Source organism: Nesoenas mayeri (assembly GCF_963082525.1).
Source record: "Nesoenas mayeri genome assembly, chromosome: Z".
Classification (NCBI taxonomy): domain Eukaryota; kingdom Metazoa; phylum Chordata; class Aves; order Columbiformes; family Columbidae; genus Nesoenas; species Nesoenas mayeri.
This window is the reverse complement of record NC_137542.1, coordinates 37057977-37070319: the sequence shown is the minus strand read 5'-3', so window position 1 is coordinate 37070319 and position 12343 is coordinate 37057977. Positions and strand designations below refer to the sequence as shown.

The window sequence follows — 12343 nt, the reverse complement described above, 5'->3', positions numbered from 1 at the left end:
TGTTTTATCTCTAAAGATAAGAGGTACAATTACTTTATTCGAAACATAATTTTCAATTGACAAACTTATCACACCACTGTAACATAACCAAACAAACTAAAAAAGGCATAAACACACTTCATCTTCTCTTGAGTACTCTTGAATTACTTTTCAATATTCACAGATGTTAGTGTCATGCACACATTACTTTAACAATGTATTTGTCAGAATAGTAAACTCTCTTGTTTCTGGTTTTACAGGCAAATCGTACCTGCCCAATTTGTAGAGCTGATGCTTCAGAAGTACATCGTGATTCAGAATGACCAGTCTAAGAGCACAAATCTGGTTTGGGTGTTCCTGATCACATGTATATATGAACTATCTGTTGAACATACCACGTGGCTTCCAGCCTACCCTTTACACAAAAGGGTCAATGGACCTTAGTTTGCACTGTGTGACTTAATCAATTATAAAGCTTATAACTAGTCTTCACAGTTACAGGATTGTTATACTAACAGTGTGATTGGAACTCCAAAGATATACATTATATATATATATATATATTTTTTAGCTTCATTTTGTGTGTGCACTAACATTCCCTGGGTTTTGTGTGATCATTCTGGGTGTTGCTGCAAGATTACTGTGGACATGGTCTTTTAGCATGTGCTTTTATATAAAAGAAAAAAAAAAGTGGTAGGTCCAAACAAAATAGCAATCTACGTTATGTAGAGCCTTCAGATACTGTGAGTGGGGATGAATGGTGTAATTGTTTGCTTGCGAGAGGTTGCATGAAGTGTGCTTGTGACTTGAGTGGGCATGTGTGTTTGAGAACCTATATACCAGCATGTACTGAGAATGTATGTGTGTAGTAATAATTATGCTGCAATGTATAATCTTGTGTGTTATTTAAACAGTACTAGTACTGTACACTGGTTCCTTTCCTTGTGTTTGCAGTTGCACACTGAATGGGATGGGCGCATCAATTGCAGACGTTTAGTATTTCCTCCCCAATGTACTTAACAGGTGTAAAGACCTTCCTACCTGTTATTCAAACAGCTGTTATGCTTCCCCTTCATTGGAGGCTTTAAATGTGTACCACTAAAGAGTGCATTGATTGTTGATACGTGAGTAGTTTTGGGGTTTTAGCATACGTTATCAATGTAAAGTTGCAATATCACACAAATCATTTTGCAATATTATAATTTTCAATTGCTAATATGAATATCAATGTTCTTCTGTTCTCCTTCTTAATCTTTCTAGCTGGGTTTGCCAGTTATGTGGTTCTTCCACGAAAGGAAGCAGAAAGGACACTGAGGGTCTTGTGCAACAGCTCTTCACTTTTGGCCGTTATACTTGCTAAGGACATAATCTTTTAGTTTATAAACGTTGGCTTTAATCACATACATTCTTTGTCATTTACAGGGGAGTTTGTATACAACTAAAACAACTTGTAAAATTACAATTTTATTCTTGCAACTTCATGAATAAAATAAAACTTTTAGCATTTTCTCAGAGAGGTAGAACTTCTGATTTTTTTCATTGTGTCACAAGAGAAGGTTGCTTTTGGTTACAAACTACAGAATTCAGTTGACCTGATGTTGCTGCTTGCCCTCCCTTATTTCATGATGAGTGTGAACGAAGAAGTAACTCCCTCATTTTTTGCAGTTGTTTCCAGTGTGTTCCACTATAGCAGAAAATTGAACACCTTTCAGAACACTGCTGTGAAATAGAAGGTGGTAACATTTATTCAAGTGCTCTGAATAATGTTAAAAAAAAAAAATCTTCATTTATAACATTCAGACTGTTAACATCTTTGATATGGCTTAGCAACATTTTTAGGTCTGCATATACCATAGTTATTCAAAGGATGCACATTTTGCAATAAAATTCTTCTCCTAAGTTCAGTGTCATTACTTTGGTTGCAGCAGCACAAGTGGCACAGTTAGCAATATTGCTGCAACTTGCTGCCAGTCTCAGCTTTAAGTTTATTCTTTATAATTTCTGATGCTTTTGTATGCTGCTGTGCTTTAGTATCAGTTACAATTTCAAACAGTGTTAGATGTTCTTCATGCTGATTTCCCTCTTTGAAGATTCCACAGACCAGAAACAGCTCTTGGTGCAGATAAAATAAAAGCACAATTTTACCCTATTTCGGATGCTCTTCCCTCTGTTTGGTTATGCAAGTAGTTCTCAAAAACAGTGAGTCTTTCTATACCTATCCATACTTAAGAATACTAAATAAATGAAAACACTGTTACAGCAACATGAAAATATTTGAATTTCTCCTCTTTTCCAGTGGAGTTAAACCTAGCAGGTTAAATCATATGTAATAAAATTTATTTTTTTAACAAATAAAATAATGTTGTTTAAAAAGCATATGTCACATATGTCTTAGAAAACTTAGGCTCTTTTATAGAATTTCAAAAGAAAAAATTCTGTGTGTACAGAATTAAACTTAACTAACATTACTGTGCTCAGTATTTGGTTTCAAGCGTGGAATGAAGATACTTTTTCTAGGCAAGACACAAACAAGACACACTCTTCTGAAGCCAAGGGAAAGTAGTGCTCTTTTTGAAATTGGAGAAATCTTGATGTGTATTGTCCCTTTTTCCCTGGTGAAACTCTGTGATGCAGTAGGAGTTCTAGGAGATGGAGAGTCTAAGTTGGTAAAATCCTGAAATTAATTTTCGCACTCTTACGGCTCATCTCCTCTGTAAACGTTCTTTTGTTTGCATGGGACTCTTGCAGATACATGTGGACCTGTTTCCTGTGGTTAGTGTGTATAAACAGCACATGCATACATTCTGAATCAACTCAGACAAGTTAAAACAAAGTCCTCTCTGTTGTGGCTGTTAAGGAAGGGGGATTCGTGTTCAGCTCTTAACTGCCATGTGTTATGCACATTTGTGTGTAATTCCACAGTCTGCCATGCTGCCTGGCAGCACCTGAATTCAGCCTTTCTGCCATCAGCGGGCTACTCCTTCTCAAAAAAAAAAAAAAAAAGAAGGGAATGCTGTGGGTTTTTAATAATTAAATTGTAAATTTAATTTGACATTTTAGTGGATAGCAAGGCCTACAGATAATTCCAGTGTATCACTTTATGGCCTTCTTTAAAAAAAAAAAAAGTTAAAGCCTTTTGTTGTATGCTATTTTGTGCAGGCTCTTGAATGTGATTTCAAAGCTGTTAACACATTGTATAATACTTGGGATGAGATTGTATTAATTTGGATTGTAGAAAACACATTTTTGACTGAGTTATCTTTGAGCCTTGGTAAAGGCTGTGGTTTTTTCTTTGGTACATTGTTACCTCATTTTGCTACTTGTGTTTCAGATTTGCTAATGATTATGAAAGCTTATGGGTTTTGTTGGAATCATATTTTGTTGAGTGTTTTCTTTTAAACTTACTCCATTGTATCATTTAACATGTAGGGGGTTTTGTATTCTAAATACCTGCAACCAAATCATTTGAAGGCTTGATAAATTTTTAACAAAATTTGTACTTTTTTTATGAGAGTTACTAGTAATGCTATACTAGGTAGTGCAATGAATTTTTATTTTTAATCCCTGTGCCTAGTTTTGGAGTTGAAAGAGTTGTTCCATAATAAATGTATGATGTACACTTACACAATTTTGTCCTGTTCTTTCTCTTAGAAAAAGGCGCGTTGTTTTCTTTTGTTACTCTGAATATTTCTGTGCATGTTCATACAACTCTAGCTATTGACAATATATGCTTGTTTTATAGGAGGAAGTTTTACTCCCTTAATTGTAGTGCATGACTGGCTTGTTTTAATCTAGTTTGAAAGATCATAACAAAATCATATTAAATGTTGTCATATTTTTGAAAGTGTAAAATAGCTATAATTCATAGAACTCAAAGTCTTGCATAAAAGTTCAGCATTCTAAAGATGTTAGTCGAAAGAAAATAAGCAGGGGTGGAGGTGTACCTTTGACGTAATATTTGCCTTGTGTCAGCTGAAGATGTGTTACACTTTGCAGTGCCCCAACAGTGGTAAAAATGCATCCTGAGTTAAGGATGAAACTGAATGAAAAGGAGTTTGATTAGCCAGGGTCACATAAGTGGCTGATGGTAGAAAGAAAAATAAAGAGTTATGTTTGGTTTTGTTTTTAATGAGGTGGTGTAAACTAAGCTGACAGAGGTAATTATTTAAAAGGTTTCCTTTTACACAGGGCATTTAATAGCTTTGTTAATAGCAGCTGTTCTTGGTACTCAAACATATTTGAAGATCCATTGGTGCTTTGAGAATCCTTATGCAAAGATTCATGTACATGTGGATTTATAATCCTGGATAACAACTAGTTTGCCCTTGTTCATACAGCAGATTTTAATTATTAGTTATACTGTTGAAAATGGACAATGCTGCCAGTAGTACTTGTGAAGCTAAAGGTGCTGGGTGGCTGAGCTTCAGTGATAAGGAAACGAGGAAGTTCTTGTGACAGGCTTAGAGCCTGTTACCAGCAAGCTCCTGAGAGTAGAGTGGGCCTTCCTGGCAAAGATCATAGAATATCTCAAGCTGGAAGGGACCCACAAGTATCATGGAGTCCAACTGCCTGCTTCTCAGAGGACTACCTGAAACTAAACCATATGACTTAGATCATCGTCCAGGTGCTCCTTGAACTCTTGACAGTCTTGGTGCCATGACCACTTTGCTGGGGAGCTTGTTCTAGTCACTCTCTCAGTGAAGAATGTTTTCCTGATGTCAAGTCTGAACTTCCTCTGATAAAATATTTGCCTCATTCCATTTCTTCCTGTCCTGTTGCTGGTCACCAGAGAGAGGAGATCAGCACCTCACCCGTCTGCTGCCCCTCATGAGGAAGCTGTAAACTGCAATGAGGTCCCTCTTCAGCCTTCTCTGAGCTGAACAAACTAAGTGACTTTCATCTTGCTCCCCATCCCTGTCTGTCCTTTTCTCCTGTCTTACTTTCCACAACTGTAGCTTCTCCATCTTGTGCATTTGCTTTAACACTCCTTCTCCTACAGCTCATGCCGTGGTGACCTTCAGCTGCAACATGCAACCATGTGACCTTCAGCTGTGGCATGTTCTTGCATCAGATTAATGTTTTTCATCCCCACAGTGCTTATCACCTGGTTTAGGAATGACAGAATGCTTAAGAGAAATGTAATTATTTATTCCTTATTTAGTGTTATATGTATGTTAAATATGGCCTTGGCTTTTCAGGGGCAGTGGCATTGCTATAGTTTTTGTCCAGTTCTAGCCTTTACTAAGCTTGGTAAGTTTAGTTTACTTTATTTACAGCATATGGATATTCCCTTGTCAATTATTGCTTTCACAAAGTTCTGTGCTTTTTCAAACATGCAAATAAAACGTAAGTCATCAGTTCAAAAATGTTTGTTCTGCCTAACACAGTCCTGTACGCGCGCTTTTGCAGTGGATTACACTGTGCCATTTACGCTGGCTGTGTCTCACAGTGCCGTTTTCCTTTCTGAAAGAACTCACGTACCACCAGGTTTCTGGTACTTAGAACCAAAATTAGCAGATTTTCGTTTTGAAACAAAAAGCTGATGGACAACTTGGAGAAGTAACGCACCATCCTGGTACACTTAAAGAGTGTAAGTGAACAGCTGTGCAGATGCCCAAGTGGGACACCAGAGGCTGATGGTATTAAATGTTGTGTGTCAGATAAGCAGTGTTAACCTATTATATCTGCTTACATGTTGTGTTGACTTACTAGCATATAAATCTTTCCTCCAAGCTTCTAGTTATCGTTTTTTTCAGGTTTACTACCAGCCAAAGATAGCCTCATGGTAGCTCATTTTGCTGTAGCAATTTGAACAGGTATTTCAGATGCTGTGGTGGAAGAAGATAGCATATTTGATAGACATGGTGAACCTTCTAACTGCAGCATTAGTTACATGAAAGATTTGTCATTACCCTGTTCACCAAGCCCAGTAAGGCTTCTGCTGGGAGGTCTGACAGAGAGAGCAAGAACAAGTATAGGATTTTTTCAATAATGTTTCCAACATTGCCTCTGTTTCTTGCAGCCATTCCCTCACCTCACCCTTTTTTCTTCTCACGCTTATATGTGATACATTAAGAGTTTGCACACACACATCCCAGTAACTTCCCCACTGGTATATTCAGCTGCATTTATACTTTTTTATTATATGAATACAATAATATCATAGGCAACTATAACTGTGCTTCAGCTAGTGTTAGTAACTTGGAAGCACATTTCTCAAACCACTGATTTCGTATTTTGCATAATTACTCTGCCTTTTTACTAGAAACTATAAATAAAATGTCTTTCATAATTGGTGATGCTGTAGCAGAAAATAAGCAATAAGCCTCAAATAGAAGCACTCACCGCTGTCAAACCATCCTGGAATCGTAATAATGTCTGCTGGTGTGGCCCTGAGAAAGCAGTATTGGGTCAGCAGTATTACCCAACTGGTTTGTCTGTACAATTTGGTAAATTCTTTTTTATGTGATAACACTGCTATTTGAATTGTTTTGCTATAATGGCACCAAACAAAACAGAATGATATTGCATATATGTGTTGCTTTTACCTTTGTTGCTGCTGCTCATATGTGCAGGCAGCTGGTGGGTTTTTGGGAAGCACAGTTTTGAGTATATCCTCCTTTCTTTGGCTTAAAGCACCCACATCAAGAATTTGACAATACCTTACACCTCAGATGATGGGTAAATGGTACCTACCTACCTGCTAATATTTCTGGACTCTGCTTCCCAAAATCTGCTCTGTGGCTTGTTATCTACCACAGTTTAGTCAGAGATGTGTAATGTGCCTTTTGGGTAGCAACTCCAGCAGCTGTACTTTGACCCCTGGAATACAACCATCTGTTACTCAGGCAATTGCTCTGCAATTGGCAGTGTTAAGCAAGTATGCAAAGAACTGATAAAACAGTAGAATATCATGGATAAGCAAAGGGCAGAGGATACAGAGAACACCTGTTCTTCAGAAAAGCTGAGTTCCTAGTGAATGCAGGTGGATTTCAGTGCTAACTTTGCTGGGCTGTTCTAGAGCAGTGTTGTTGATGCAACAGATGCGTTAACACCCGGTGAAAAAACAAAGTAGACAAAATAAAAAGTGAAATCAGAATTATGTCATAAATAGAGGTAGATGGGAAAAGATAATTCGGAAAAAAGTAACGATCTTCTTACTGTTAGTTACAAGGTTGTCAGTAGCAAACAGAACATGTTGCAGAAAGAATCTGTGGCTGAAGCCAAATAATAAGTGAAAAGGAAGAGAAAAACAAAGTCATACAAGATAGAGTGGGCATGTGAGATGCGTAGGTAACAATGCCAAACAGAAATTCTACATTTCCTAGCCCTAAGTGGCAATCCCTCTCCCAGCTGCATATCCAGACTCTGTGCTTACATAGGAATTTGCTGCCTCTTGCTAGCTTTCTTAATCAAACCACAAGAAATCTGCTTGAGCTGAGCCATCTCCATGACTCCTGTCTGGACCTTAGAACAAAATGCATAAGCGAATCTTCTCCTTCCTGCGAAAGGAGTATCCTCTGAGCAATTGCAGGTCTGTGTGGGCCATGTTGTGGCTCAGTGTCATAAGAGCAGCCATGGGAGAATGTATTTTCATCTTGAGCACTGTGTGTAGTACCTAGTGTGTTTCTTCATATTTGCTTCAAGTCCAGCTTGTTTACTTTGTGTAAAAAATGTAGCTTTTTTTCTTTATCTTGCTGACCTTAGAGGGACAAGAGCACACAGTTTGTATTTCTGAGCTAGAGCTGCACTGTGCAAGCATCCTGAAACACACCTCCTGGAGTGTGTGGAAGACAGCTGCCTAACACAGCTGGTCAGTGAGCCATCTACAGAAGGCACCCCACTGGACTTGGTGTTTGGAAACAGAAGAACTCATGAGTTATGTGATGGTTGAAGGTCACCTTGGGCATAACAATCATGAAATGATCGGGTTTTCTACTCTTGGAGATGGAGAAGGATCAGCAGAACTGCTGCTTCACACTTCCAAAGGGCAGACTTTGACCTGTTCAGAAGACTGGTTGGCAGAGTCTCTTGAGAGGCAATGCTGAAAGGCAAAGGAGTCCAGGAATACTTTTCGTTCTTCAAGAAGGAAATCTTAAAGTTGCAGGACCAGGCTATCCCCATGTGCTGAAAGACAAGCTGAGGGGGAAGAAGACCAGCCTAGCTGAACAGAGAGCTTTGGCTGAAACTCAGGAATAAAAGGAGAGTTTATAACCTTTGGAAGAAGGGGCAGGCTACTCAAGAGGACTAAAAGGATGTTGTGAAGTTATGCAATCATAAAGTTAAAAGGGCCGAAGCTCAACTAGAGCTGTGCCTGGCTACTGCTGTAAAAGGCAACAAGAAATGTTTCTATAAATACAATAGCAATAGAAGGAGGGCTAAGGAGAATCTCCATCCGTTAGTGGATGCAGGGGGAAACACGGTCACAAAGGATGAGGAAAAGCCTGAGGTATTAAATGCCTTCTTTGCTTCAGTCTTTAATAGTTAGACCAGTTGTGCTCCAGGTACCCAGCCCCCTGAGCCAGAAGACAGGAATGGGGTGCAGAATGAAGCCCAGATAATCCCAGGGGAAACAGCTGGTGACCTGCTACACCAATTTGACACCCACAAGTCTATGGGCCAGATGACATACACCCAAGGGAGCTGGCAGAGGTGCTTACCAAGGCTCTTTCAATTATTTATCAGCAGTCCTGGCCTAAACAGAGAGGTCCCAGATGACTGTAAGTTGGCAAATATGATACCCATCTACAAGAAGGGCCAGAAGGAGGATCTGGGGAATTACAGGTCTGTCAGTCTGACATTGGTGCCAGGAAAGTCATGGAATAGGTCATCCTGAGTGCCATCACACAGCACATACAGGACAACCAAATGATCAGCCCAAATCAGGTTGGGTTTATGAAACGCTGGTCCTGTTTGACCAACTGGATCTCCTTCTGTGACAAGGTGACCTACTTAGGGAATGAGTGAAAGGCTGTGGATGTTGTGTACCTAGACTTTACTAAAGCCTTTCACACTGTTTTCCACAGCATGCTTCTGGAGAAAGTGGCAGCTCATAGCTTGGACAAGCACACTCTTTGGTGGGTAAAAAAATGGCTGGATGACTAGGTCACAGAATCACAGAATGTTCCAAAGAGTTGTGGTAAATGGAGTCAAATCCAGTTGGCGGCGAGTCAAGAGTGATGTTTCCCAGGGCTCAGTATTTGGGCCAGTTCTGTTTAATCTCTTTATCAGTTATCTGGATGAGGGGATTGAGGGCATCTGTTTGCAGATGACACCGAGTTGTGTGGGAGTGTTTATCTGCTGGACAGTATGATGTTCAACAAGGCCAAGTGCTGGGTCCTGCACTTGGGTCACAACAACCCCAGGCAGCGCTACAGGCTCGAGAAAGAGTGGCTGGAAAGCTGCCTGGCAGAGAGGGATCTGGGGGTCTTGACTGACAGCTGGCTGAACATGAGCCAGCAGTGTGGCCAGGTGGCCAAAAAGGCTAACAGCATCTCAGCTTGTATCAGGAATAGTGTGGCCAGCAGGAGTAGGGATTCATCATCACCCTGTACTTGATGCTGGTGAGGCCCCACCTTGAATACTGTGTTCAGTTTTGGGCCCCTCACTACTAGAAAAATATTGAGGTGCTGGAGAGAGTTCAGAGGAGGGCAACAAAGATGATGAGGGGTCTGGAAAACAAGTCATATAATGAGCGGCTGAGGGAACTGAGGCTGTTTAGCCCAGAGGAGGCTGAGGGAAGACCTTGTCGCTGTCTACAACTACCTGAAAGGACATTGTAGCATGAGGAAATGGGCTCAAGTTGTGCCAGGGAAGGTTCAGATTCAATGGTAGGAAAAATTTCTTCATAGAATGAGTTGTGTAGCACTGGAAGTGGCTGTCTGGGGAAGTGGTTGAGTCACCACCACTGGAGAACAGCAACAAAGCTGGTGAGGGGTGTGGAGCACAAGTTTTATGAGGAACAGCTAAGGAAACTGGGGCTGTTTAGCCTGGAGAAAAGAAGGCTGAGGTAAGACCTTATTGCTGTCTGCAACTACCGGAAAGGAGGTTGTAGCATGGAGAGTGTTGGTCTCTTCTCCCATGTAGCAAGTGACAAGACAAGAGGAAATGACCTCAAGTTGCACCAGAGGAAGTTTAAATTGAATGTTAGGGTGGGATATTTGGAGTGATGGTGTTTGTCATCTCAAGTAACTTTTATGCATGATGCTTTCCTGAAGATGGCTGAACACCTGCCTGCCAATGGGAAGTAATGAATTAATTCCTTGTTTTGCTTTGCTTGCATGAGTGGCTTTTGCTTTGTTTATTAAACTACCTTTATCTCAACACACAAGTGTTTTCACTTTTACCTTTCTGAATCTCTTCCCCCACCCCACCATGTGTGGAGTGAGTGAGCAGCTGTGTGAGGCTTAGTTACCAGCTGGAGAGTTGCATGCAAAGTGCAGGGTCTCTCCTGCTCTTCTGGCGTCTCACAGCCACAGTGCAGCAGCATTTTCCCACAGTGTTAGACAGTAATGTACTGGGGTGAAAGCACATCTGATTTTAGTGAACTACTTCAACACTAGTGTTTGTGTTTACACAAACATTTAAGTTTTATTGTAACTCTCTAAAGTAAATAAAAACACTAAAAAGCCCAGAGAGTCTAGCTCAATAAGATCGTTTGCAAAGTCCCATGTAAAATGAGAAATAATGCCTTAGGTACCAAAAACCTGCAAATTTTAACACTGCAAGTCACAAGCCTCAATAATGTCTTTACAGACAAAGCAGTGATGTTTTTTGGCTAGGTAGACTAGAAAGTGGATGGAAAACTGCCTGGACTGCTATGCACTGAGTGCTGTCCTTAAATGTATGAAGTCTAGGTGGTAGCTGGATACTGGTGCCATTCCTCAGAGACTGATACTTGGCCCATTGTGCTTTAACATTCTTATCAATTACCATGGCAGTAGGATGGAATATGCCCTCAGCAACTTCGCTATTATTACAAACCAGGACAGGGTGGAGCGAGTGATGAGGAATGGTAGTAGCAGGCAGGGTCACTCTTCTGAGGGACAGTAACGTGCTGCAGAAATGTACCAGCACAAAGACAGGCCTCTGGGGTTATCCAGCCCACAAAGTAATTCTGCAACAACTAAGGCTGGATACCAACAGGCTGGGGAACAACTTTGTCAAGAAAGGAACCAAGGTCCTGGGCTGATTATCTCCCAACAGTGTGGCACACACACTTCCTTGGACAAGACACATGTTGATTCCATTAAGCAAACTCTCCCTAAGACAGTAATGGAGCTGAAACACAGCATGTCCAAAGAGATATGGAAGACACTGGACTTGTTCAGCCTTCAGCAGAGACTCAGTACTGTCTACAACTCCCTTATGGGAGCACATAGAGAAGATGAGGCCACAACTCTCCTTGGAGGGCACAGTGAAACAACATGGCACAAATTGTAATGAGGAAAGTGTTTATTTGACCCTAGGAAAAGTTTTCACTGTGAGGATGGCCAGACACTGGAACACGGTCCCAAAGAGGTTGTGAAATCTGAATTTTTACTCATTTTACAGCAGGCCCTGGTGTTTTTCTGCATGTGGGGGTGAGAGCAAATGATCTCCAGATATCCGTAAAAATCCTTGTAATACCATAACTCTAGCATGGAGTTATAAAAAACCACTTCTGGATAAATTATTTCTATATCCGTGATTATCTCAGCAGCTCTTTGGCAGGCACGAAATTCTACCTGCTTTCAGTGGTACTGCTCTTGCTTCTCAACACTCCACATCCTCATATATTAAGACATACAGTGATGAGTGATGCTCAGACTTAACATCAAAATGCTTACTTTAAAATCTCTTCCTCTTTTTTCACCTTTTTTTTTTTTTTTTTGGTCAGTATTCTGGATTACTTTTGTCCACAGAAACAAGCAGATTACAAAAACCCTTCTGAATTTGATTGACTGTTAGCAAAGAGTTTTGGCCAAAGAAAGGAAGTATGCATCTCTGTAAGAGTGAGCATTTTATTTTGACTTCTATAAATGAGACATTACACAGGAAAAAAAATATAATTGAAAAACAGCAAAGGAATACTGTGAAGACAAATTGTTCCTTTTTTGCATCAGATTAAGTGCCTTGCTTAGCTATAAAATTGAGGGCATTCCTCATTGACGCATCCAAAATTCCACAGAACAGTCTGTTTTCCAGACCACGTACCAGATGGAGGCAGCTGCCTCTCCGTTCAGCTCCCGCAGCACTGGTTCTGCCCCTCCCATGCGCACCTGGAGTCGGGTGTAGTTCTTGCCAACACCTACTGCCGGGCACGGAGCGCTGAATCAGGGCATAACCCACCCCTGTCACTGTGGGGCTCAGCGTCTTACCTGCT

The 12343-nt window shown here is 40.6% G+C and overlaps 1 protein-coding gene across 3 annotated transcripts in view; it reads left to right on the top strand.

Annotated features, from left to right (window-relative positions):
• The window catches only part of RNF38 (ring finger protein 38), a 122154-nt gene extending 118612 nt beyond the window's left edge, over positions 1-3542 (top strand). For 2 of the 3 annotated variants that reach the window (XM_080363168.1, XM_080363169.1), the window contains exon 12: positions 240-3542. In XM_080363168.1, coding sequence (XP_080219294.1) covers positions 240-302 — 63 coding nt within the window. In that variant the 3' untranslated portion in view covers positions 303-3542. The remainder of the gene's footprint in view (positions 1-239) is intronic. The other variant, XR_013923555.1, reaches the window with a different exon arrangement.
• Positions 3543-12343: the final 8801 nt, after the last annotated feature.